This window comes from Cyphomyrmex costatus, unplaced genomic scaffold (assembly GCF_001594065.2).
Source record: "Cyphomyrmex costatus isolate MS0001 unplaced genomic scaffold, Ccosl1.0 scaffold72, whole genome shotgun sequence".
Taxonomy (NCBI): domain Eukaryota; kingdom Metazoa; phylum Arthropoda; class Insecta; order Hymenoptera; family Formicidae; genus Cyphomyrmex; species Cyphomyrmex costatus.
This window is the reverse complement of record NW_017280289.1, coordinates 1,459,761-1,487,734: the sequence shown is the minus strand read 5'-3', so window position 1 is coordinate 1,487,734 and position 27,974 is coordinate 1,459,761. Positions and strand designations below refer to the sequence as shown.

Here is a 27,974-nt window from a genome sequence, read left to right as displayed (position 1 = left end):
ATTTTACATTATGCACTTATTGATTGATAAAGATAATAGTTTTAATTAAATTTTACAACATAAACTTTTTTTAGAAGATTAGAATTTCCATTCGATTATCTGGTTGTACATAACTTTATAGTTATTTTATCTTTATATCAATTATTATATCTGATATTCGAATCATTGATATCAATAGATTGCGTATTCAATAATGTCAACCAGTCTAGGTCAATCAAAGTCACCGTCTTCTTTTCTCCCTAGAAACTTCTAAAACGTCTGAAATATTTTTGTCTTAATCATAAAGATTTTTTTGTCAAGTGTTTCAGTGGATTGATTAAAATAGACTATCTTGGATATATTTGAAAAAAATAAAAACATTTTTACTTTCAAAATTTTTTATAAATATATCTCTGTATGAAATAAATAAAGAAAGATAATAAAATAAATATAACAAGTTAATAAAAAATAAATCAGGACTCGTTATATAAAAATAAACAAAATGATGTCAAGGGCGATTAAAGAGTCAAAAAGAATTTTCGTTAAACAATAAAATATATAATTAGTCATTTACAATATAAAATTAAAACGTTACTTAATACTACATCGCCTATATAACTATATAATAATAAAATTAAAATAAAATTAAAATATAAACGTTACAGAGTTTCGGCTCTCGGATTGAGCCCTCTTCAGACATTAAAATTCGGCGAACAAAATTTATCGTTAAAACATCATGCAGTTTCCATATAATGATCTTGTGAGTCTTCATCGAAAAAAACGGATATTAAAGTTACACACGATTGAAAAGTCGTATGTATTACAATATTTCTGAAAACGACGGTACAAAACTTTCTTTATAAATATTAATCAAATTATGTCAAAATTTCTAAAAGAAAATCTCACCAAGAAAATCAAACAAATTAAATCAGCAATAATGTTATTTAGATGTGTAGGCATGGTTCCGGTAACATATGCATCAATTAAATATAATACAATAAAAACCAAATAATTGGAAAGAATTCCTTGCAACATTATGGACATTGTGTAAGAACAATTAGTAACGTTGAAGAAACGATGCAGATTGAGCAAGATTAATAATTATCGATATTAGAAAGTCAAACTTTATTATAAAACTTTATATAGGCGATTTAGTATTAAGTAATTTTTTAATTTTATTGAAAATGACTAATTATATATTTTATTGTTTAACGAAAATTCTTTTTGACTCTTTAATCGCTCTTGACATCATTTTGTTTAAAATAAATATAATAAATAAAAATAAATTATAAGTTGTGCAGTTTTATTAAATAAGATGAATATAACATGTGAAATCATTTTTAATTTTAATCTCTTAATAATTTTATTAGATCTTACAAAATTTATTTGTCAGTAAGAAATATGACAAATATATATTTGTATAAGTTTATTATTTACAACTGATATATTATAATTCATATTAGGCCATAAATTTTATTAAACTAAAGTTTTAGAATGTTGAGATAGAATGAAGAAAGTGTTATTATTTAACACAAAACGATGTTAAAAATAACTAATTTGAATAATAGGAATCAGTAATTTATCTTGTTTATAATAAGATTATTCGACAATATATTTTTGGATCCATTCCTTGAAAGAGGACACTCTAGTAAATACATCGGGTCTTCCAAGAGCACATGGTACACCAAAAGAAACGATACCGATTTGAACACCATTAAAAACAAGAGGACCACCGGAATCTCCCTGAAAATTTAACAGAGATAACGTTAATTATTTGTTCTAATCAAGGTATTATAAAATTCAAAATTAATTTAGAAGAATTAAGTCATTTAATTACAAGTAAAATATATATTTACTTGTAATTAAATGATTTTGTTTTGGTTCGTAGCTCTTCTAAATTATTTTGAATTTTATTCTTATTAAGCCACATCACTTTATATTATTTTATAGTATATAAGTTTATTTTTTATCTTAAATTTAATTATCATTATATGTTAAAATTCTAATATTATCAATTATTCTAGTCTTATATGTTTCAGATGTTCATTTTCCTAAATTATATTTGATAATATATATACATAAATTTAAAATAGATAATTTTGAAACTTATAAAAAAAAATTTATATCTAAATATTAAATCTTATAGGACCGTACATGTGAAAAACACAACCAATGAGAAATTGCTTTTAAGTGTCGAGCTGGATCTTAGATGATATTATAATTCCGTTATTTTTTAGAATCTAAAATTACTGTCTACATATGCTTTAAGAAAATAAATAATGAGATATATACAATTCACATTTATTATATTCTTTTATGCAACAATATTTTGAATAATAAAATATTAAAAGTAATATTTACCTTACACGCGCCTTCTCCTAATGTGGTGAATGTACAAATGTGACTAGGTTGTATTTTTTGTGGCCCCCAGTAAGTTTGTTTGCATTTATAGTAATCGAAAATAATTAATTCAATCTCTTGTAATTTGTTAGGAACCGAACCGTCCATCTAAAAATAAATAAAAAATTTTTTATAAATTTATGCATCAATATTACATGTATATATATGCAATATTAGTTTGTGCATTCGAAATTTTATATTAATTTTAGAAAAATGAAGAATATGAAAGTTGCAAGATAAATATTTTAAATTATTATTATAAAGTTTCAAATTTTATATATAAATTATTTTCACAATGTTTTCTACTTATTATGAACTGTGTATTATGAACTTAATCATAATAAAAAATAATGTCATTATTTCTTATTATTTTCATACATAAGTATTCAATTAACGTTCTGAAAATATTTTAAAGACTTTCTTCTTAAGACTATCTCTTCAAAAACATAAATTCTTATATTTTTCTAAATTTCTTAAATAAAATTTGATAAATATTTGATAAAGGTGAGACTATATTTGTTCCATAAAATAATTTTTATTTGATACCATAGTTTGTCCCCATCCGGATAAGATGCAGGAAGAGCCGCTGGGAGCAATATCGGTAATTGCAAGTGATATGGGCTGTATATATTTAGTATATTCAATTGAAGTAGATAAAATAAGTAAACCAATATCATTAACTAATTTAAAGCTATCAAAATCCTCGTGACTGATGGCTTGTTTAACTTTGTAGACGGTACCATTTTCGTTTAGTAGATTTGTGCCAGCGTGGACAGTTAGCGATTCCAAAGCTTTGGGGTCCGAGCCGTAGCTGTTAAAAATATTATAGTCGATTACTTCCCAGATGGTTTTAAGCATTGCTCTTAATATGACAAATAGAGTTATAACCCTATTCATGTGTGCACATACAAAAAAGTACATACCCTCTTATGCAATGAGCGGCGGTGAGAATGGTATGCCGATTTATGATGGATCCACCGCAGGAATGACGTTCAAATATTCTCAGAGATATTTGGTATGGGAACTTGCCAACCGGTGCGTCCTTTCCACCAACAATGTGATTGCTTGGAACTCCTGGAAAGCCTGTAAGGCATGAAATGAAACAGAATATATTAATAATATAAATAATTGCAAACATTATAATAGCCTACTCTATCCATAAATGATTACTATTAATAAGTATACAATTTATATACAATACAATGTTACATTTTTTAACCCTCGGACAGTGGACGTCGTGATACTCGCACGTACGGCAGACGTAGAGTCAAAGTGACCCAAGAGTAAAATTGTTTCAAAACGTTCGAAAAGCAGTTTTTTTTTAGTATAGTATGTAATAAACTATTTCAAATATGTATAGGAAGGGACATTAAAACACATATTTGCCATAGAAACATATTATATTTATTCATTTGTTTCACAGACTACATATAATTTTCTTTTGTATTGTATGATTATTACATACAAATTATGAACAATGACTGCATTCATTGCTATTTCAAACTAGAATATAGAAAATTATTGCAAAATGTAGGAACGTATGTCTCATAATAACAATTTTACACTGAATTTCACTGAACTGCTCCGAAACATCGAGTGACAAATATAAAATAGGAGAGAGGGAAGCGTACTTAACTTACATGTCGTAGAGTTGAAAAAAGTAAACAACTCTGAGACTCGCGGGTCTCGTGAGACTCTACGTCCGCCGGGCGGAAGGTTAATATTAATGTTTGGGAAAAAAACGTGTAATTCATTCTTTTATTGAATCATTATTAAAATATCACAAAATATTAGAAATATTATTTAGCAAGTATTATGTCAAAATCCAAATCTATTTTTAACATATTCTAAATTAAAATATAATTAATATACAATATTCAAATCTAAAAATCGTCAATGTTCGAACATAACTAATGCGAATACGAAGCTTATAACAGTCTAGCTTGGATCTTATGCTTATGTATAATTTCGCGAATTTATATACTAATATATGTAGTAATAATAATTTTGCGCGAAATTATATATAAGCATTTAAAAATCCAAGCTATACTGTTATAAGCTTCGTATTCGTAATAATTAATATAGTTAATAATTTTATTTAAATGGTATTTATTAAAAACAATAATAGATTTTTTTATGAATTAAAATGTCTCAATTTAGTGATTTTATTTTATATAATATTATATATAAACATAAAAAATATCAAAGATTTTTACATTGTATAATTTTGCCATTTTAGTTTATGAAAATGATTTATAAAATATTATTTATAAAATTTATAAAAAATTCGTAAAAATTAATGAAAACCGATTTGAATACCTATTACGAAATAATCGAAATAATTTTTGCTTACCATGAATGGCTATCGCTAATTGTAAGGCCACTATCAAAACAAAGAAAGTGTACATGTTGAAATTACGTATCGTACTAATAATAATGAGGCTTTTTTATATGTTTATATAGACTATTTTAAGTACCTCACCATAGAAACATACTTTGAAACGTATATATGTGTGACGCTTAAAAACGAATTAATCTACAATATCTAATCCGATTTAATCATTGAGAGAACTTTCAAAATATTGATAATTATTTATCTTATCTGAACGATCAGTCGTGAGATCGAATTATATCTATGAAGATCTCTATCTTTTAGAATAAAATTTATTTGGAAATTATAATCTAGAATATATAAAGCAATTAATTGTGGCAATTATTAAAGATTACGACGCAAAACATTTAATTTCAGAATTACAAAGCGTATTTAATAATATATTAAGATAATAGGATGTCTCATATATCTCTTTTATATAGCTGCAATTTCATAAATTGGCGAAATTATCAAAAAATCACTTAAGCAGCAAATAAGTCGTGAAATATAAACACTAATTGATTCCTACAGCGTTTTCTCTTGGCTGCACTATCAGTGCAACACTTGGACAGTGCAGCGTGTTCCTAGGTTATTTTGATATTATTTAACATTATTAAGATCCAATATGCTATGAGTATCAAAATTGTTAAATTGGTAGATGATTTAACTCGTGATATTATTGCGGTAGTTTCGTAAAGTAGTATTTCAAGCGAGAAATTGTTCGGCGCATGGTTTAAAAGACTACATACGTAATATGTAAATTCACACGAAATTATAATAACATCTAAGATCCAAGCTTGACCGTTAAAGGCAATTTCTCATTGATTGTATTTCTCACATGTACGGTCCTGCAAGATTTTATAGTATTTAAATATTTTTAATAATTGTTTACTTTACGTAACTTATTAAAAGTGAATAAAAATTTTAACTAAATTCGCAGTTTTCATTATGATAAAATTTTTCATAGAATAAACAGAAGACTAAGAAATTATTTCCTTTCATTTCTGATGAAATATGTAATCTCTAGTGGATTTATTTTTATCGATCACTATATCTAATATTCGTGCCTACGATATTATCAAATAGATTGTGTGTTACGTGCTCAGAAATAAATTTTAAAGAATCAAAAATGTATAGGTGGCTAAAGTCCAACTGTTTAAACATTTTTATCATAAAATCAGAAGACGCGGTAGCATCTCCGGCCATGTTCAAAAAACTACTAGTTAATTTAAAAGGTAGTTTAAAAGATTATATATATAATAATAGACACAAGTCTTATCCCGAACCACCAAAGTCCATTTTTTGGGGGTGCATAACTACTAAAATTTAAAAAATTTTGAATTCGAACGTTATATATGTCCTGAAAGGCGGCATCGCCACGAGTAATTTGAGCCAAAAAAAATATATAATCGGTTAAACCCCGTTCTGGAGATAAATGCGGTCAAAATGTGATGATTTTAATGAAAAATTAAGAAACGTCTCCTTTTCTGTCTGCCGGTATGTATGTATATGTATGTATGTTCGTCCTCGTTCGAAATTATAACTTTTTAACATCTCCTCAGGAACGTCGCGATATAGAAAATATGGTGAGAGTACACCTTCCGACAAATACCATTAAAATATATTTCTTTCTACGTGATTTTTATTTTAATACCCACTACATTATCTTACTGATGAGTCCAGTAGTGGAAGCCGGGACGAAACGCCAACTTGTGATATTCTTCGCAATATACTAAATTAATTTTAAGAATTCGGTTGCGGCAGTTGAGGACTCTGTGAAATCGAAACTGTCCGTATATACCGGTATTATTATTATAATAAATTTATATATATTTCTAACAACTAGTATAAGCTCAATTTGTTCTTGACCTGAGAGGTATATTAAGTTTAATTTGGAAATTTATTTGAGCGGATATTAATTTAATTTAATTTATTATTAACATATTTATTGTAAAAAATAATTACCGTGAAGGATGCAGCTCCATCTAATATTTTATTAATTTCCCGAACTATTTCACAAAACACAGTGGTCCGCTAATTGGTTGTCCTCATGATATTTGTTGACAAAACCATGTATGAAGGACTGCATCCAGATTCGTTGAGAGTCTCATCTTGCATACCTTTTTAATTATGCATGATGCACGAATTTGCTAAAGAAAATATATGATTCTTTTGTTTATTTTTGTGACACACAACTTGACAAGATATCATATTTTTTTGCCGCATCTTTAATTTTTAATTCGGAAGCAATCTCCTCAATTTATCTATTGCTTGTTGCTTATTGTTATACACATTCTCTTTTGACTATATATTTACACATAAAAACAGTAACTAACAATTATGCAAAATAATTAATATAAGCTAATCTCACACAATTGATCATTAGATGCGAACCTGAGTACGTCTAAGGCTGCATTCCACTTACACTCGGAACGCTCTCGAGCATCGTTTTTCTTTGTTTGACATTTGATAAACAACAAGAATGAAACGATTCCACGAGCGTTGTGAGCGTTTAATGGAACGCAGCCTAAGTAGACGAATGTATACTGTTTATTGTGCAAGCAGTTGTCATGGATACGCATCACATGGGGTTAAAAACGTGTACTTATACGGAGGTCGACTGTGGATTACTGGGAGGCCGTGACTATAAAAAGGTGGACTATATAAAGAGGTCCTACTGTACCGCGTTTTTATTGATGTTCTTCATATAGCCTTTATATTAATATATTAAATTAATTGTTAAGTATCGAGAGCGCTATTAAATAATTTGATTTTTTTAAATCATCTATCTTTATTTTCTTCTTTACCAAATTCCTTTTTATTTTTATTTATTTATCTTTCAAAGAATTTTTCTTTGTTAAATTCGTTGAACTTATTTATAACGATGTCAAGCAGATTTGTATCAATTTCGTATACTTAATATAAATAAAGTAGAATTATTCATTGTGTATAAAAATAACTGCAATAACTTAGAATGTCTTACTTAAAACAAAAACATTAGTTTTTATACAGAAAAAAGTAAAAGCAACTGATTGTTATTATATATATAATATATTATATTTTCTTATTTACATTGATAATTTATTTAACTGAATAAAAGAGCATACATTTCGCAGAAATAATTTGTTTAAATTATACTATTAAAGGAGCAATTTCATACAGCGAAGGAAAGTTGGCTTATTACCCCTATTCCATCAATTTTGTATACAGCGAAGTTACGCTCAAAGTTCGATATTGTTCAACTGAAACACATAACTGAAGGCTGAAATACATGACATGACAATTTTTACATGACAATTTTTTAGGAACACAGCAAATGCTTCGGCTATGCGTTGCCTTGGCACGAATTACTGCTGTAGTTGCTACTATATGGGTGTATTCTTTTACTCGATGTATTTATTTCCGTAATCCATTGTTATTAAAATGAATCAAAAGTAGGCGAAAATAAATGAGTATCTTTGTTAGCTTAAAGTTAGCGAAGATATATTTCATGAAAAGGAAGCAGAAGAAGAGCGAATAACTTTTGAATACTGCTTTGATAGTAAAGTGGGGGTAAAAAGCCAGTTTTCCTTCGCTGCATGAGATAGCACCTTTATCTTAAATTTTGTAACACCAAATCATATATATCTCTTAAATTTTCAAATTTGCGTTGATCCATGGCAGGAAACTGGTCACTTTTGTGTAAACGGTTGGATTTTCAGGCTCGCAAAGGTTACCGAAGGAAGCGATTCCAAGTTGTGCTCCACTGATGACCAAAGGTCCACCAAAATCATTCTTAAATAAAAAAATATTATTAATATTTTAAATACTATTATGTACGGTAGTAGTTGCTTATTACGGCAAATTATACATATATTATTATACATATAATCATTTCAACGTAAGTAATTTATTTGGCATATAATTAGAACACTATTTAGTATTACATTTTTTTATAATATTAATATTTTTTCAAAAATGTATGAAAGATGTAAATGCATGTATCAATTTGTTAAAGCAAAAATTTAAGCCGCATATAATTTGATTTTTATAATATAATATTATTTCTGCTTCCATAAATATGGATATAATAAAAAGTTAATGAGCAATAAAGTAGAAAAAACACGAGGTTTTTTTTTATTTTGCTATGCTGTGACTTTTTTTTATTAATCAAGATATAACAATTGGTTTTTACCGTTATCCTTAATGTTTGGAGTTTTAATTTTTAAAATGTTTTACATTCATTTCATTTTTGTAAGATGTCTTTATCTAATATTCATGTAGTAGATACAAAAAAGTGACAAAATGATGTATGTAAAATGGTAACAAAGATTATAATCATTTATATTATTAAAATTTTTTGATGCTGTATTAAACATATATTTTCTTTTGTTTTATCATATTAATAATCGACAGCATTTACCTGGCATATAGTTTTGTTTTGAGGTGAAGTGCAGATATGGCTACTTGTCAGTTGCCAGTGCTTTTTCGCGCATTCTGTCTGTTTATAACCTATTAAGTCAATTTCCTGTAAGCTATTCGAAATATTTCCATTCTAGAAAAGATAATAATTCCATTAATTGTTACATCGAGCATCAAACGAACAACAGCAGCAGAATTGTTATTAAAATATCTTCTCACACTTTTATTATTTCTAACTTCTTGTTATAATACATTTATATTAGGTCAATCGGAACGTTCCGTCCATATAGCGGCGAGTATCTATTATACTAAATCAAACTTAACTTTTTAGTTTTACCATCTGTCATTAAAATTCAGTATATACGTTTGCATCAATAACATTGCTTTTTACTGCATCGAAAATGTCGACATTTGAGTCAAATAAGCGTTATTTGCGCGGAGTGTTAATCTTTTGCTTCAAATGGAAGAAAACTGCAGCAGAAACTCATCGAATACTTGTAGAAGTTTATGGTGATAGTGCTCCTTCCGATAAAACATTCAGAGAATGGTTTCGACGCTTTCAAAGTGGTGATTTTGATGTGGAGGATAAAGAGCGTTCTGGACGGCCAAAAGCATTTGAAAAAAGATAGGAAAAAGTCATTGCTAACGATGGACAATATTTTGATTAATGTATACTTTTTCATTTTGTTTTTTAAATGAAATCATACTTTTTGCAAAACGAACGGAACTTTCCGATTGACCTAATAAAAAGAGAGCATGATAACATTTTTTAAGAAAGAGTTCTTTCCTGAATATAATATATAATTAGAAAATTTTTATATATTATGAGTTTGACATTACTGTTTCAAATCCCCATCCAGATAACGTGCATGGCTTGTTTTCGAAATTTTTGTCGGATTTTGAAAGAGTTATCGGTTGCACCAGTACGTTGTATCTCATAGGAGTGTCGAGGTGAAGCAAGGCGATGTCATTAATGAGTAAATAACTGTCGTAATTTTGGTGGACGCTAATACTCTCTATGTCATAAACATATCCTGATTCGTTTAAAAAGTTTGTGCCCACATGGACCTTTGTTTCATTTAGTGAACACTTCAATCTAACAATAAAAATGCACATTAAGAATTCATATCTATTAAAAACAAATTTTGGAAATATTTGCTATGTATTTTATCAATAAGATATCAACAAAAATATAATAGAAACTGTTAACAGAATGTAATAGTAGATTGATTACACAAAAACTAAACACACTTTGCCATTTAAATGTCGTATTTCATTTAAGTATTTACGAAAAGCATTCTCTCTCTCTGTTCAATTTTTGCTAACAGTGTGTTGTTAGATTATATTGAATTGATTGATATTGTTGCAATGTATCTAATGCAAATCTGTTGCCAGTTTGTTGTCAGTAGATTTGTTTAGTTATATACTGTATCTGCTAGCAATTTATTTATTATGAATATGTACACATTTCGTACATTATTTAATATGTTGAAATAAGATTAATTTTAAAATTACATTCCGTAAATAATATGTATTGATAAAGATTCAAAATATTCAACATACTCGGCAATACAACTTGCTGAAGTTAGCACATTGAAATTATTAAGGATAGATCCACTGCATATGTGTTTGTCGTTGTTTCTCAATGACACTTGATACTTAAATTTGCCGATAGGAATATCTTGATTATCGATGACCTGAGGGGATGGAGCTCCTTATTAACAAAAATAAATTATGTTTAATAAATTATATTAATACATGTATATAAAATAATATCTGTTACGTTATTATAGAAATTTTCTAGTAAAAGGTATAAAGTTATTAATAATCTTCTAACACATTCTTCTAGATACATATTTTTTCTTTAATTTGCAATAAAATTTATTATAGATGTCAATCGTTATTATCAAAAACTTTAAATATGTATATTGGAAAGTAATAGCTATTACATGTACCGTCTATTGCACCAACATATTGATCAGTATGTCAGGTTGTCTTCTCTAGCAGACGCGCGTGGTTAATCGATTATATTTATAAAATTGGTTGATCGATTACATTTTATAAATGTAATGTCTTTTAGAAAAGGCATTATATTTATGTAATAGCCCAAAGGTGGTCAATTAATTTTTATAAAAATTTAATACTTGTACTGACTACTTAATCCCTTATTTTGAGTATTATAGGTATTGTTAAAAGTATTTTTGATATATAGAGGAGAATGAGAATCCTAAATCGGACCGTATTCCAAACCTTTTTAATTTAAATAAATACGGTTAAGCATATTTGCGCTCTATTTATAATGTAAAGTCCTTATAAGACACCGAACATGTGATAACAGTTTGACTCTCATAACGTTCATAAATAGACGTAAATATATATTTTTGGCTATCATGTGCGAAAATTTTTTAAAAAAGAAAATCCTTGTAAATCGTTATTTAAAAGATGTTAAAATTTTGAACGGTAATTGATTTAAGATAATGAAAGAGTGTAGAATTCAAAAATATCAAGAGTTTTGTGATTACTTTTGCGGTTTATTGTAAAATTTGTTCCAATAGTTCGAAAAAACTCGTGTCCAAATCGGACCTATAAAAAAACACTAAAAAGACGAGTAAGCCGCAGCTAATTCATCGAAGAAAGAATGTTCACCACTTGATTGTAATACTAGTGATCGATCAATCAGATCTAGTCTAAGGAACACTAATTCAATGAAATATCATGTGTCACCAGATTCAGATTGATAGAATTTTTTATTGATTTTAATTCTAATAATATAAATTGTAAATAATTTTCTTTTCTGAATAAAATTTTTGTCTTTGAGTCTTAAATTGCTCGTTTTTACTCTCAATATTAAAAAAAATTAATTAAAATATTTTAAAATTCTATCTAAAAGTTCATAAAAATAGAAGAGGTCCGATTTGAACCAGGGATGGTCCGATTTGGAACTCATAGTTAAATCAACACGTATTTCTTACCTGTGTCGAACTATAATGGAAAATGTAAAAATGTATTTTTTATTATAGTTCGACACAGGTAAGAAATATGTCAAAATGGTTTAAAGCAAAAATAAAGGAAATTATATGATCTTTCGAACGGCATCATTGATTTTATGATCGGACTTTATTATTGTCTTATAGAGAACAAAAAATTGCAAATAGGTCCGATTTAGATCACTCTCCCCTATTAAAAATAAGTAATTAATTGACCAGTATTAGTATTATGTTATATTATAAATATTAAATTTCTCTAAGATCATATACTATATTGATGCTACAACCAGCATATGTTATTAGACGTGTTGTTTAATTTTCTCTCTCTCTCTCTCTCTCTCTCTCTCTCTCTCTCTCTCTCATAAAATAGTTGTAATAACTAATGATTTTCGGGGAATGGAAGTAATTAGTTACTGTTTATATTGATAACGAGTTGAATATAATATTCACTTTTCAAACTTATGAATACAGTGCAGTTAAAATGAAACAAACGTATATTTATTTCATTTTAACTTATTGCTCTCTGTATCAGTTCGGAAAGTGTAGTAAGAATAAAAAACAGATCTGATGTAAGAGAATTGAAACAGTTAGTAGTTACTATTACAAATCAAAAAAGTCATTCGTTACTGAAAAAAATAATTCGCAATTTGGAACTCGTTACTTTTTAATGTAAGAATATTTATACGGCGTTATACTTATTGTTACTGTTTTCAATAAGTAATGCGTAATTTACTTTTCAAAATGTCTCTCCTAACTTTAGCGTAACTTCATCATTCAGTTAATTATCGTTACAGTCATAAAGAATTGCAGCATCAAAAATTGTTATTACAAAAAGTAACGGAAAAGTAATTCTTCTATTCCCTGATATAGTCATACCTTGAGTGGCGTGTGCCAGAGCGATAAATACAAGACAAGCGAATATACGCATCTCTGATTGCCTTTGTTGCATTTGTTGTTTGGGATTCAAGATTGAAGTGAATAGTTGCATTCAAAGGTTTATATGTGTTTCTAGGCAGTTGTAACAAAGATATAAATCACGTGTTTGTGACGTTTTTCTGAATTTTTCTCAATGCAGTATCATATGATAAAGTATATATATGTAGGTATTATCTGATATACTATTATTATCTGATATGCATGTCAACATAAATTACATCTTAATCTCGTTAGATGTTATCTCATTCTTCATAAATGTGCCAATTGAGTTAATATTATTGGAAAGTATTTGCAATAGTCGGACATTTCTAAGGGTTGGAATATAAATATTTTAAAAGACTTATTTATTATACTGCCTTTTAACTCGTTCTAAATTTGATATTTTTTTCTCGTTTCGTAATAATATATATAAAAATCTTTTGATGTCGATGAGATCCTCCTTATCTTCAGTGATTGCTGACTTAATTTTGCAAGATCTGAAGAGGAAAGCTCTTAAAACGTTAGATTTCAGTTCCGTTTTACGTCAGATATTGTAGATATTACCACAGCTGTTTCTTCTAACATGTGTGACTACCGAGATCTTTAAAATGTTTAACTCGTTTTACCAGAGACTTTAATTCATAGTTGAAATCGGATGCAGAGTTTTGAATTGTTTGGACGTTAAAATTATTAACAATGACAATACTCGATTTAATTAATTTCATAAATCATTTTTCTTACGGAAATATCTAAATTTCATGTCTCTGCATCTGGTTTCAACTCTAAATAAAAAAGAAGAGTTATTATTGGAATGAATTAACAGAGTCTTTAATTCTTTTATTGCAACTGAAATTTCACAACAATTAATTTTATTATTGAAATGCTATTAAATAATTACTATCTTTTAAATATTTGAGACTATCAATGTACTCCTTAAATCACTTTGTTATTATCAAACTTTAAAATGAATTATTGATATGAATTTGGTTACGGAGAAAAAGGAAAACCACGTAATTTGATGTGAAATTTATTTCCGTTTTACGAACATTTATACATTTTACACTAATATTTTTCGAATAGGGCTTTCGACTTTGACTAGCATTATTTTACATTTTAATTCTTAATATTTTTTAGGCTATTCCAAATTTCTATGAATTACAGGCTTGGACCACGATGAAACAGAATTATGCAGCTGAATCAGGACTCATCTAGAGGTTTGAAGATTATTTCTAATACTTGTATTTCGCCGAGGATAGCCCCAATTATAGTTCGAAACATTCGAATAGTAAAGCAAGTTAAAATTTATTTATAAATTTATGTAAGTTTTGCACATTATAATTACTCTTAATAATGCATAAAATTATTACTTCCTATTTCAAATTCATACAAGACCATTATGATTATCATGCAATTAATATATTTTCTGCGTTTTTCATTAGCGGTTGCGTTTCATCATATAAAAAAAATTTTTCGTACACAGCGTGTTGCGAGTTCACTTAAATTAAAGTACGTGCTTAATTGCCGATAATCGGGATTCACACCTCTGGTGCTTGGGCGACGCGTAATAGGATGCCTCTACGAGCTTTTGTCAACGCTTTCTGTGCCTGTTGTTTTTTGTTCTGGTTTATCGTTCTCTTCGAGCGCACGTAAAGATCTTCTCGTTTACAAAGGATACTGTTTTCACATTAGATTACATTCAGTGAAAGATTCAAGGTTTTGTGCCCGGAGAGTCTTGTCCTGCATCCTCAGATCATAGCTAATTTTCGTCTACCGACCTTGGAAAAAAGGTTTGTCGGTTCAGACGCGATCTTGAAAATTACCGGCACACACTCTCGAAAGCCATTGATGGCATATGTATTTCTTTCATTCTAACCGACACGATTTAGTTTCATTTAGAATTCATATTGAAAATTGAAATCAGCTTGGCAGTAAAAGTATCATTTTAATGTTTCATTTATGTAAGTGTTTATTGAAATAATTATCGCATTTAAATAAAAAATGTTTGAGCTATATGTATAAAACGCATAAGTAAAATATTTATTTATACATAAAGTAATTATCAAAAAATAATTATCAAATTTTGTTCTCTTATACACACACATAATTATTATTATTATTTATCGTATGTTAAACTTATTAAAAGACTACATACATAGTATACAAATTTACATGAAGTTATACAAGTACCATTATATGTATAAGATCCAGCTATGATCGTTAAAGGCTTTGTTTCTCATTGCTTGTGTGTATGATTAAACTTATGCAATATTTGTAAAATAATGAATATTATTATGTTTAAATAATTTAAAGTTGATGTCTTATATTGTTTTATCCTATTATTCGACAATATGTTTTTGGATCCATTCCGTGAAAAAGGACACTTTAGTGAATACGTCAGGCCATCCCATAGCACATGGTACACCAAAAGAGACAATACCGATCTGAACACCATTCCAAACAAGAGGACCACCGGAATCTCCCTTGAAATTTAATAGAGACAATATTTAATTATTTGTCATAAATAAAGATTTTATTTAATTTAATTCACATATCACATTATGTTTAAAATTCTGATATTATATTACTTATTTTTAGTCCTATATTGCAAATGTTTACTTTCTAGGATTATATTATATTATTAATATATATACAGATGTAATATATAAATATTTTTTAAATTTATAATTTTATGTATTGTATAAATAAAGGTGTAAATTAATAATATCTTTTATTAAATATTTTTAGCGTTTATATTTTAGAATCTGAAGTCTCTATATGCATATGCATTAAAGAAATAAATAATGAGATATGCGAATACTGTTTATTACATTATGTTTATGCAGCAATATTTTGAATAGTAAAATATTAAAAGTAATACTCACGTTGCATGCGCCTTCGCCTGCTTTGGTAAATGTGCAAATGTGACTGGGTTGTAACCTCATCTGTTTTTCTTTGCATCTAGCGTGATCATAAATATTTAACTCAATCTCTTGTAATTTGTTAGGAACTGAACCACCAACCTAAGTAGATTAAAAATTTTCTATAAATTTGAACACTAATATTTTTATCCAACTAGTTTTATATACGTGTGTGTGTGTGCGCGCGCGCGCGTGCGTGTTTTTATCGAATTTTTGTATTAACTTTAGAAAAATGAAAAATATGAAATTTGCAAGATAAATTGCTTGAGTTATTATTGTAAAGTTTCAAAGGACGTTCCTTATGGAAAATGGGTCCCGGTGGATTTGGCTGAAATTTTGGTAATTTATAGATTAGGTGATCCTGGTGAAAAGTTGTCATTGCACCAACTTGATTCAATTAACCGTTTGATCTCTAGAGGTCATCAGGATCACCTAATCTATAAATTACCAAAATTTCAGCCAAATCTACCGGGACCCATTTTCCTTGAGGAACGTGCGGGGCAGTGCCGCTAAATTCTGGCTTGCGCTATCACTTGGTAGCGTGTGGTGGGAATAGCTGCTGATAGTGGATACTCTGTCTATCTTGTACTGTAGCTATCGGCTATAGCTATCGGCAGCAGCGCGGGATCTTTCATGTGAATAATTTTAAGAACTTTGTCCACTTATTGTGAACTATGTATAATCGTACTAAGAAATTAATGTAATCATTTTCATACAGCACAGATCTTCAATTAATGTCTTTAAAAAAAAAATATTTGGAAGATATATCAATATATCATAAAAATGTCCTTAAGATATCCATTGATCGAAGTGTGCTATATGGATTAATTTAAAGTAATGCCAATTTTTAAATAAAAACTCTTATATTTTACTAATTTTCTTAAATAAAATTTGATAAATATTAATGTTGATACTGTATATAAATGTGTTTGTTGCATGAAATAATTATTGTATGATGTTTACCTTAAGTGTTCCCCATCCAGATAAAGTGCAGGAAGAGCCACTGGGAGCAACATCGGTAGTTGCAAGTGGTATAGGCTGTATATATTTGGTATATTCAATTGGAGTCGATAGAATAAGTAAACCGATGTCATTGACTAATCTAATAACACTGAAATCCTCGTGAACAATGGCTTGTTTAGCTTTATAGACGGCACCATCTTCGCTTAGCAGATTTGTGCCGGCGTGAATAGTTAACGATTCCAGACTATCGGGGTTCGAGCGATAGCTGTTAAAAATATTTTAGTCGATTACTTCTCAGATGATATTAAATATTGTTCCCTTAGTATGACATATATAATATAATTATGTTTTATTTATATAGATGCATGCATGAATAATAAAAATAAAGTATATACCTTGATATACAATGAGCGGCGGTGAGAATGGTGTATTGATTGATGATGGATCCACCACAGGAATGTCTTTCCGATCTTCTCAGAGATACTTGATATGGGAACTTGCCGATTGGCGCATCATTTCCGCCAACAATATGATTGCTTGGAACTCCTGGAAAGCCTGTAAGGTATGCAATAAAATCCCATACAGCATAGAAAGATTGCAGAAATATTGCAGAATGTTTTCACTGAAACATTGCAATATTATATGGCGATTGCGAAACGTTGCTAAATCATTACTGCAAGATTCCAATAATGTTAAGATGCCCGCTTTTTGAAATATTACAATGAAACATTCCAGTAACATTGCAATGTTATATTTGGATAAATTTTTTACGGAGATTCTAAAATAAAAAGTATTTTCTTTACATATATCTTACTAACTTTAATTTTTCTACAAAACGCATTTTTAGTGCTTTCCAAAAGCAATTGTCCCAAGCAAATCATAAATATTATCCACATTAACATTATGTGATATTCTTCCCAATATATTAGATTAATTTAAAAGATTTTAACAAATTTATTGGCTCATTGCCCTTGTCCCTTTATATTACTTTTTTATAATTTTATAACAAAAATAATTGCAAATATTGCAATAGTCCATTATAGACGTAAAAATAGTGTCTCTTAATAAACATACAGTGTACAATGATATCATTTTTTAATATTAATGTTTGAAAAATGTAAACAATTTACTTATTTATTAAATCATTATGAAAAAGTCAATAAATATTAGAAATATTGTTTAACAATTATTGATATCAAATTTATCCTGATTTATTTTTGACGTCTCTGTATTAAAATATAATTAATAATTTTATTTAAATGATATTAATCAAAAACAATAATAGGTTTCTTATATAAAGTAAAGTATAAATTTTATTGTAATAATTAAAAATATCTGAAATTTAAACTTTGTATAATTTTACGGTTTTAGTTGTAAAATCCGTTAAAATTAAAGAAATCTGATTTTAATAATAAAAATTAATCGTATTTAATTTTGCTTACCATGAGCGGTTACCGCTAAAAAAGCGACTATTAAAGTAAAGAACGTATACATATTGAAAATACGCATAGCACTGATAATAATAAAGCTTCTTCGTACGTTTATATAAGCACATCACCAAGAGAATATACTTTGAAACGTATATGTGTGTGATACAAAAAATGAATTAATTTGTTTAATCTGATAGATTTAATCATAAATTATTTTGAAATGATTTTGATAATTAGCGACTTATATATATTAAGCGATTAAACGTGATTGAATTGTGTCTGCGATGATTTCTATCTTGTGACACAAAATTTATTTCGGAATCTTTATCTATAGGACGTAAAGCAATCGGTACAATGATTTAGAAATTGCGACATAAATCTTTCAACCATTATAGATTTACGCAATATATTAATAATACATATGAAATATAAAATTTTTTGTTAATTTAATACCAAGTTCAATATGTTTGAAAGTAACATAATTATATTATGTGTAAGAAAATTAACACAAAAAATATAACGTTATACGTAAGATACGGGTCATACGAGTTATACGAAAATAAATGGATATCCGTTATATCTAAAAAATTTATACGAACTTTACAAAGTTCTGTGGTGTGAGGTAAAAATCACACAAATATACCGTTTACAGCAGTCGAAAGAGTGAATCTTTACTTTCAATTTTCTACATTTTAATTTTTTAATTTTAATTTTAGATTACGTTAAAAATTTTGTACATTTAAAGAGGGCTTAAACGTAAAGCCGAACCTTGTTATGTATACTATATCGTAATTAATTTTTCTTATATATTTATGTTTATAGTTTTTTAAACTTTATAATTCATGTGCATCTAATATATTTATTTATATCTTAATATAAATATTTTCTTGATTTGCGGACAACTCTAATTAGCTTTTTTATACCTTTCTATGTATATTAAAGATTTAAAGATGTTTAAAAGACATATACGATTAATTAGTATAATAAGTTGCACACATCACAAAAAAAGATTAATAAATTTTTTATATTTTGTTTGGTGAAATATTTCGATTGTGATTTTCTTCATTCCTGGCTCTTAGAGAAAGATTAAATTCTTTAATGAAAAATTACTGAAGTTATATCCTATGATACAATGAAGATCTGCGATAGCGGTATCTTCTGTGTAATCAGAATGAGTTTTATCACGTTGGTGTAGACAATGTCTTTGTTTAACTGGATGAGACCGACGCGCGATGTTGTGATTAAGTCAGATGTTGTCTAAATCATTGTGCTATATCACTCTCTCCGCTTGATAAGCATCATCTCTTTTCTTTAAATAGATTGTACCCGTGTGAATAATGAATCTTTTGGCATTGATAACACTTTGAAAAATTCATTTTTGTTGAATTGCAGAGAACAATTAAATTCTTTAATATTATACAATTTTTTAATATTTTAGAAATACTTAATGTTTTTATATTAAAAAAGTGAGCAAACGAAAATTCGAACTGAGCATTCGTGAGCAAACGATGAGCAAACGAATGCATGAAGAAAAATATCGATTTTTTAATATTGGGGGGCCAGCTTCACACGGGTTAATTTTTGTGATTGAATGAATAAAACTACGAATGCGAGAGGAATATTTTGAAAAATTTGGCATTTGGTTGCGAAATGTTTCGAAAACTTTCTATATGCCCTATATTTCGAGAAACATATCGAAGTTTATCCTATTCAAATTTTAAAGAAAAATATTCATATTTGTCTGAGATATAGCGAGTTGAATACAAAAATCTATTGAAATTTTTTTATTTAAAAAATTACAATACTTTTTTTGTTTATAAATTGAAAACAAAAAAAGTTACAAATTAGATTTAAAGACAAAAAAGATGCGCTATGAAATTTTCTACAAGAATTAGTCGTCAAAATTGAAATTAGAGCGATGTCCAAAATTAGCCCTGCGGACAATACTTATCCCACGAAATCCATGCGTATATCTCCTTATAGAATCCAGCCCCTTAATTGTTTTGTAGGTGGAGATGTAAAGGATAGGCGAAGGACAAATTTGTTTTTTAAATAGAATGATATGTTGTTTTATTTAAATTCTGATAAAATATTTTAAGACGGATACAGTGACCTATAATTGAAGATCATTTAAGTTTACGCAATGTCAATAATGAAAAATAATTGAATGTATAATGGAAAATAAATTGTTTCAAGGCATTCTTCGAATAATTTCGTGTCTTCTCTACTTGTTGATATACCGCTAATCAAATGTATCACAGTATGTAAATAAACATTGAATAGCATTATCCATATTTATTGATCAGTTTGAATTTATTATCTATTTATTATTTTATTATCTATCAATCGAAGTGCATGTCTTGCGAAATATATAGATCATCATAGATAAAAATCATATAAACTTTTTTCGTATACCTAATGCATTTTACAAGACACGCACTTCGATCGATAGATAAATTCAAACTGATCAGTAAATATAGATAATGTTATGTACGATTCAATGTTTATTTATATACCGTGATACACTTGAACGATTAGCGGTATACCAACAAGCAGAGAAGACATGAAAGTATTCAAAGAGTGCTTTAATCATGATACATTTGTCGATATCTCATGATTAATATCGCTCCCATTTCTTATCTAAAATCACAGTCAATTGATTTTCCAAATTGTTATCTAGACGAGATTTTGCGATTTTTTAATCATAAATGACCCACATAATATAGTTCTAAGGAACATGTTCCAAGGACGTTCAGAGGACATCCGTCATGGATCTGTGTTATGTAGGGAGATTTGATGTCATTTGCATAAATTATCTATTAATAATTGTTTTATATCATAATTAAAATTAAATTAAATTATATTTAATTAAAGACCGTTAATGTAACAACATAACTAATATGAATACAAAGCCTAGCTTGGATCCTAGTTGCTCTAACTGCGCGCCGAACGATTGTTGGTCTTGAAAAGCAATTTTAATAAACTATCGCAGTACTATCACGAATTTAAATTGATTAATAACTTAATAATTAATTGATGCTCTTTTGACTCTTTTGGCGTCGGCGCGCAGTTTAGAAAGATTACACATATTAGTATATAAATTCACGCGAAATTATATATAAGCAACTAAGATCCAAGCTAGACTGTTATAGGCTTTGTATTCGTATTAGTTATGTTGTTAAATTAAATTATTATAAAAATAATACTATTAAATTGATTTGTTGATAGCAAATAAATATAAAAACTTTATAAATGATGTAAAGGAGAGAAGATTTTTATTAAAAATACTTAATAAAATGTAATGTATATATTAATTAAATACCGATAAAGACATGTCGTAACGGTCAAGCTGGATCTTGGATGCTTCTCAATGATCAAAGATATTTTGCTGTGTATTTGGTGGGATCAAGAAGGTGTTGTGTATTACGAGCTGTTAAATTTGAATGAAACTGTTACCGCTGATCGTTATCGACAACAATTATACAAATTAAAGCAAGCATTGGAACAAAAACGATCACCAATTGCGAGTAAACGACGCAAAGTGATCCTTCTTCACGACAATGCTCAACCTCATGTTACATTATCAGTGAAGCAAAACACTATTAGAGCTGGAATGGGAAGTCTTACCGCACCCCGCGTATTCTCCAGACATTGCTCCATTTGATTTTCACTTGTTCCGTTCGATGCAACATGTTTTAGAGGATACACACTTTCATAATTTCAGAGATATGCAAAAATTTGTTAAAAATTGGATCAACTCCAAAAGAGATTCTTTTTATCGTCGCGGAATCCATCTCTTGCCAGAAAGATGGGAAAATGTTATATAAAACAAAAGAAAATATTTTAATTAAGGTATCCATTGTTATCTTGTTTAAATAAATCAGTTTTTGAGAAAAAAAATCCTTAAAACTAAATCACACTCCTTAAAATGAGCTATTATGTCTATATTGGCCATAGAAAAAGGTTTATTTAACTGTAGACAGAACTGTAGAGCATGTCTATATTTATTACGTTCCACACTGTACAACAAGTAGAACGTCATAGAATAGTACAACATCACCATTTGTTACCGTCTATTATCGATAATTACATTCAGGAACAAGAATTTTGTAATTACAATCGTTGATTTAGAGATTGAAGGCCAGTCCACTTAGACAATTGAATTTTTATAATTAGAAAACGCTGTTGACATTTGGGCATAGGTAGAACATATCGTAATTTTAATTATCGCAAATTTAATCTTTTTTCTTGTAAATATCACTGGAAGGTGCAGTCATAAGTGGAGGCGTTGTTTGTTGTAGTTTGCGTCGTTTGCGATGGTTTCTTGGTCAATTTATCCTGATTCTACCGAAATTTATTTCAGCCCCTTAGACAGTGCTGTCAGTAGAGGAAACTTTTCACCGCATTTTCCCAAAAAGTCATCAGTGTCAATACTCCATACCATTGCACCTCCAAGATTTTTCTTTTTGATGTAGTCAACCTTTTCTTTAATAGAACTATAAAAACACACAGTTGTTTAAAAAAAATGTAGGCAAAATAGATAATTTTTTAAAATAGCTATTATTATATATTTTCTTTACATATAGATCGATTAATTTAATTATTTTTTTCATAAAAGTATTATATACAATTTTTTAAAATTAATAATTTGCAAAATATTTAATATTTTGTATTTCAATATTTACGAGAATAAACTATCCCAACATCACAGACTTGAACCAATATTACTACAATATTATAGCAATATTATTGCAAGTTCTGCACTGTTGAGATTAAAAATATCTGGTAAACTGTTGGTTTTTTGATATTTTGATTTTAATACTTTTATATGCAAAATAATTATAAGAATTTATACTATATAAAAAAAACATAATTTCATAAGAAAAGTGAAATGATTTTCATATCTTTTGACTCTTCCATCTAGAAAAAAATAACATAAACAAAATACCTCTTTGAAACCATTTTACTTTCATCTGAAACGTTTTTCCATATATTTTATACTTACTTTTTGAGATATTTCGATATGAATGTTAAGATGGAATATTCTATATACATTATACGTTATCTATTTTCGTGTAGTGGAACATGTCAATCTTTTTCAGTTTATTTTCAATTTCTTATTAATTCGTTAAGGGGAATGGATTGAAAAAAAGAGATGACGTTATTAGAATTAAATTGAAGAATATTACATTATTAGTAAAAATAATTGCAATACGAATCTAAGGAATGCAAGAGAGAGTCAGTCACATTAGTACACTTACGTTTTATCGTCGTAGCCAATCCATTGATTGTTTTTGTAAGCGTATGGAGTACGTTGATCTTTATGATGTTCAACTTTCCATCCACCTTGTTTTAATAGTACGCAAATCTCGTTGTATCCGAGATAGCCACCTTCTTGAGTGTACGGACCGGCAGTAGCTGGTCCGATGGAAGGAGCTTCAAGACCATGCTTATTCTTGTCGGCGAGAGTAAAGGCTCTACCGTATAATGGCACTCCAACGATTAGTTTTTTAGATGAACAACCATTGTTCAACCAATACTGTACAGCTGCGTCCTAGAAAAATAAATGTTCTCTCTAAATATTTCAATGGAAACAAAATTAACATTCAATAATTTCAAATTTCGTATCCGAGAACACTCACGACATTGAGTTTGTGTCCGCTCTTGTGCGCATAGAGCCCAGCGTGGTGACCAGTGACTTGCTCCCAAGTACCAGCTAGATCGTACGTCATAAGATTGACAAAGTCCACATTGTCACATACTGATTTGATCGGTTTGTAGGATTGAGAGGCGAGTGACTCGGGAGCACCAACGGCAATACTGAGAAGCAGATTACTCTTTTTTAATTCAGTCTTGAGTTCTTTGAGCACGTTCACAAAGTTTTGCAAGTCCTCTTTCTTTCCACCACGTTGGTTCGGGTATTCCCAATCGACATCAAAACCATCGAAATGATATTTCTTTACAAATGCAACGGCATTCTTAACGAATTTTGCACGAAGACTCGGATTGTTAACAACAGTGGAGAATCCATCGGATCCCTCACTCCATCCACCGATAGCGACCATCATTTTAGCATTGGGGCTCTTTTTACGAAGCTCAACGAATTTGCCAAAGCCGTTCTTGCCGTAATCATCGGGAAGATCATTATACGGGTCCATAACTCGGATATCGCCATTCTTATTGATACCGACAAAACTATAGATCAAATGGGTGCAAAGTTTCGGATCAATATGTGAGATGTCAAATCGGCCATCGGAATTTCGATAACCGGCCCAGCTACCGTAGTAGCATACAACTTGATCTGAAAGGGTTCAAAAAATATTACTGCGATTAATATACATTCATTCCTTTTTAATTATATAACTCTCTTTTCAACTTATTTCTTTAATTAATGTGTATATGTATAATGTGTGTGTGTATTTCGTGATAATTGGCTCATGTACAGTGCTCATGTACAGATTATATAGAGAAGACTATACTGACAACTTCGACTTGTGAGTCGAAAAATCTATTATACTCTATTTTGTAATTTTTATAATTTTTTTCAGTTATTCGATAATGTTTAAAATTTTTATCGTTTTTACATAACACATATAAAAATAATTATAACGTAATTTTATATAATTTGTATAATAAAATTATACATATTAACAAACATCAACTAGTTAAGCTATAACAGCTCTTATTTTTATATAGTTTAAAATATTTTTACATAACATATATAAAAATAATTATAACGTAATTTTATATAATTTGTATAATAAAATTATACATATTAACAAACATCAACTAGTTAAGCTATAACAGCTCTTATTTTTATATAGTTTAAAATTACCGCATAAGACAACTTTAATACCTTTAAGATATTTCATAAAGAATTTTGAAAATATCAAGTTCTATGTCTATTTTATATTTACATCATCGCTTCCTAAAATCCTTCGAAATTAATATCTTACTAATTATTACGAAAATTGCAAAATGAGATCTTTTGACTCAAGTCTGCTCCATACGAACGTTGTTAAATTATAATTAGGAGACATTCTGTACACACACACACACACACACACACACACACACACACACACACACACATATATATATGTATATACTTACTTTCTGCATTGGCAGTCCAAGCCAAAGCAGCTAACGCCGCGAGAACCAATATGCAACGATTCATCTGCAAATTTATCGTCGACAAACGTAAACTTATGTTTCTTTACAAATTTATTTTTTATTTTTATTTTTATACAAGTCTATGTACACGTGCAAGTGTTGCATCTAACGAGTGTCTTGTAATAAAATTAAACATCCGTTACGATAATATTATATATGAGTGTATCACAATTTGTAATCGAAAAATATTATCATTTGCGAAAATTGCTATTAATATTATGTTCATTTTTATACGAAATGATTTGATCGTTGAAGTATATTGATCCTTACCTCGTAACCAGGATTGACTTCTCCAGTAATTGAAATTTTATTCGCACAGACGGTATATATATACCCTATCAAACTGTTTGACCATGATATTACCGATAAATAAGAATATAATTCATTCGTGCGCACACAATATGTATGTACATCCAATTATTGAGATATACTTTCAAAACACGCAGATGCGTTCGACGTCATTATATAATTTTGTTCGCGACACTTGATTCTACAATTATCAATCCACAGACCTGGCTCAAACACCTGTGTCATTTTCTCAATAGAAATGTATTTAAAGAGTAATTATTAATTATTATTGGAACTTTGTTTATTTAATTTTTTTACGTGCAAAGTGTAATAAAAAAAATACGATGAGTAATGCGTTAGCATTCTATTAGCATTTGGTACCATAGAAATTATAATCAAACTTTCGGTTATATCCACACTATTAAAATCTCAATTATATTGCAATACACACACACTCACACAAAATAATACGTTTTATAATATTTATATACATATATAATCATTTACTTATCAAACTATATATAGTTGATTGAAGTATTGAAAGTATCTTTTGTATATCGTTTTTTCAATATATATTTTGACAATTTGGTGAGTTTTTTAACAGCTAGACGTGTTTTATATTTATGGAATACTTCATAGCCTCATTCATAACAGTATAATTACAAATATATATAATTTTATAAGCAATTATTAAAAAACTTAGAACGAGAAAATTTGGGATAGAATCCAGTTACAAATTATTCTAGATATATAGGTTTCTCATTATTAAAATCATCTTTGAACTACCTTCCGTTTAAAAAACCTATGTCGATCGGAATTTAAATTGCACGCGGGTTGGTGAAAGTAAGGGACTGGAAACAAACTGGAAATTGCAAGTAAATTCCAACACTGCTGTAGATGTTTACTGCACATGAGAACCAAGAGTATGTTAATATTAATTTAAATTAGCATTATTTTTTTTTGTCGCAACTAAAATGTCTTCTTTGATTCCTTTATTTTAGTCGAGTCGCGCTATAAAAAGAAAAAAAGCATATTATAAAGTTACGTGCAATTCTTTCAATTTAATGACTATGTTTTTAATAATTGTAGCTGCAGCTGTAAAAAAGGATAAAGTTTACTGTTGACCTTGGGATGGTATATACATTCCCTTTACGAGTACTTCTATCATGCTTTCTACATTAGGGCAAAGAATAATGTATTTCCTCAAGAGATGGCGCTATTGTGCACATAATAAAGGAAAATTTTTTAATATCAGCAAAAATAAATATATTATATAAATAAAGAACATATTAAAAAGATTTTTATGCAACATGAAATTTGTTATTTATACATATATTATTTATTAAATTATAATGTGTGTGTATTTACAAAATTTTTTTATCTTTTTTATTAAATTGTATCAAGTGTACGTATTATACATATAATCATAAACTAAGAATTCTTTAAAAAAAGTTTAGTACTGTGGAAATAGAAAGTTTAATAATAATAGTAAAGAATGTAGTAAAAAATATTCTAATAGTCATTAAGAATGTTATAAAGAATATTTTAAATATTTATTGCTTTTTATTGTAAAAATATTAATTTTCTTCTGATTTATATTGTTGTTTATTTTTATTCTTGAAAAAGATGAAAATATTTTTTGTAATAAAAATATTTGACTAAATTTCTTAATTGTAATATCTCTATAAAAAAAACATTTTACAGTATAACTATAAAAATTAATTAATTAATTAAAATTCTTATTTATAACGTAAGGAAACAAGAGATTTGTATAAATGAAATATAGTACAACATATTTAAACACTATACATTCACTATGGATTACATTCACTAGATTACATTTGTTATATAATCTTTTTGGTAACTCGCTCTTTGCAGTATTTAAGAAAGCACTTAAGTAAATAAAATTCGTACAATGACACAAATGGAGCTAATGGTAGGTTTCCTTTACTTTTGTCTTTTATTTTTCGTAAGTTTCAAGATGTCTGCCTTGTTCATGTACCAACACGTCCGTTGAAAACTTCGTAACGAGAAGAACGGGCTGAAAGACACTGTTTGCAAATCATTAGTCTGACGATAAAGGTGTGCTCGAGATGAAGAGGCGGAAGTCTCTTCAACTTGATGTCTGTATAAGAATGAGCGAATTGCG

General features: G+C 28.3%; 3 protein-coding genes across 3 annotated transcripts; all 3 read right to left on the bottom strand.

The window, feature by feature from the left end:
• Positions 1–1,578: 1,578 nt before the first annotated feature.
• On the bottom strand, positions 1,579–13,116 carry LOC108780562 (transmembrane protease serine 3-like). Its single transcript, XM_018548318.1, has 10 exons — positions 13,015–13,116; positions 10,715–10,865; positions 9,992–10,247; positions 9,153–9,284; positions 8,385–8,524; positions 4,733–4,806; positions 3,303–3,453; positions 2,926–3,190; positions 2,341–2,487; positions 1,579–1,722 (listed from the first exon to the last, which is right to left on the bottom strand). Exons 1-10 carry the CDS (start codon positions 13,085–13,087, stop codon positions 1,579–1,581), a joined length of 1,533 nt encoding a protein of 510 aa, XP_018403820.1. The 5' UTR covers positions 13,088–13,116.
• A 2,258-nt stretch (positions 13,117–15,374) lies between these two features.
• On the bottom strand, positions 15,375–18,428 carry LOC108780659 (chymotrypsin-1-like). Its single transcript, XM_018548431.1, has 5 exons — positions 18,377–18,428; positions 17,330–17,480; positions 16,935–17,199; positions 15,936–16,073; positions 15,375–15,533 (listed from the first exon to the last, which is right to left on the bottom strand). The coding sequence occupies exons 1-5, from the start codon at positions 18,426–18,428 to the stop codon at positions 15,390–15,392; spliced, it is 750 nt and encodes a 249-aa protein (XP_018403933.1). The 3' UTR covers positions 15,375–15,389.
• Positions 18,429–22,350: 3,922 nt separating this feature from the next.
• LOC108780599 (chitotriosidase-1) lies at positions 22,351–25,844 on the bottom strand. Its single transcript, XM_018548359.1, has 5 exons — positions 25,808–25,844; positions 25,478–25,541; positions 24,007–24,665; positions 23,626–23,918; positions 22,351–22,860 (listed from the first exon to the last, which is right to left on the bottom strand). The coding sequence occupies exons 2-5, from the start codon at positions 25,539–25,541 to the stop codon at positions 22,719–22,721; spliced, it is 1,158 nt and encodes a 385-aa protein (XP_018403861.1). The 5' UTR covers positions 25,808–25,844; the 3' UTR covers positions 22,351–22,718.
• Between the last annotated feature and the right edge of the window lie 2,130 nt (positions 25,845–27,974).

Bases quoted from the DNA above. Each gene is read 5' to 3' on its own strand.
- LOC108780562 (XM_018548318.1), bottom strand. From the start codon at position 13,087: ATGCAACAAAGGCAATCAGAGATGCGTATATTCGCTTGTCTTGTATTT. The intron at 9,285-9,991 runs GTAATGTCAAAC...TATCTTTTCTAG, and splicing joins CTGGATGGGGATTTGAAACA to AATGGAAATATTTCGAATAG. The intron at 1,723-2,340 runs GTAAATATTACT...TTAAATTTTCAG, and splicing joins TAGGAGAAGGCGCGTGTAAG to GGAGATTCCGGTGGTCCTCT.
- LOC108780659 (XM_018548431.1), bottom strand. From the start codon at position 18,428: ATGTATACGTTCTTTACTTTAATAGTCGCTTTTTTAGCGGTAACCGCT. The intron at 17,481-18,376 runs GTAAGCAAAATT...CAGGCTTTCCAG, and splicing joins TTTAGCGGTAACCGCTCATG to GAGTTCCAAGCAATCATATT. The intron at 16,074-16,934 runs GTAAACATCATA...TAATCTACTTAG, and splicing joins CTGGATGGGGAACACTTAAG to GTTGGTGGTTCAGTTCCTAA.
- LOC108780599 (XM_018548359.1), bottom strand. From the start codon at position 25,541: ATGAATCGTTGCATATTGGTTCTCGCGGCGTTAGCTGCTTTGGCTTGG. The intron at 24,666-25,477 runs GTAAGTATATAC...GAACCCTTTCAG, and splicing joins TTGGACTGCCAATGCAGAAA to ATCAAGTTGTATGCTACTAC. The intron at 22,861-23,625 runs GTAAGTGTACTA...GTGTTTTTATAG, and splicing joins ATTGGCTACGACGATAAAAC to TTCTATTAAAGAAAAGGTTG.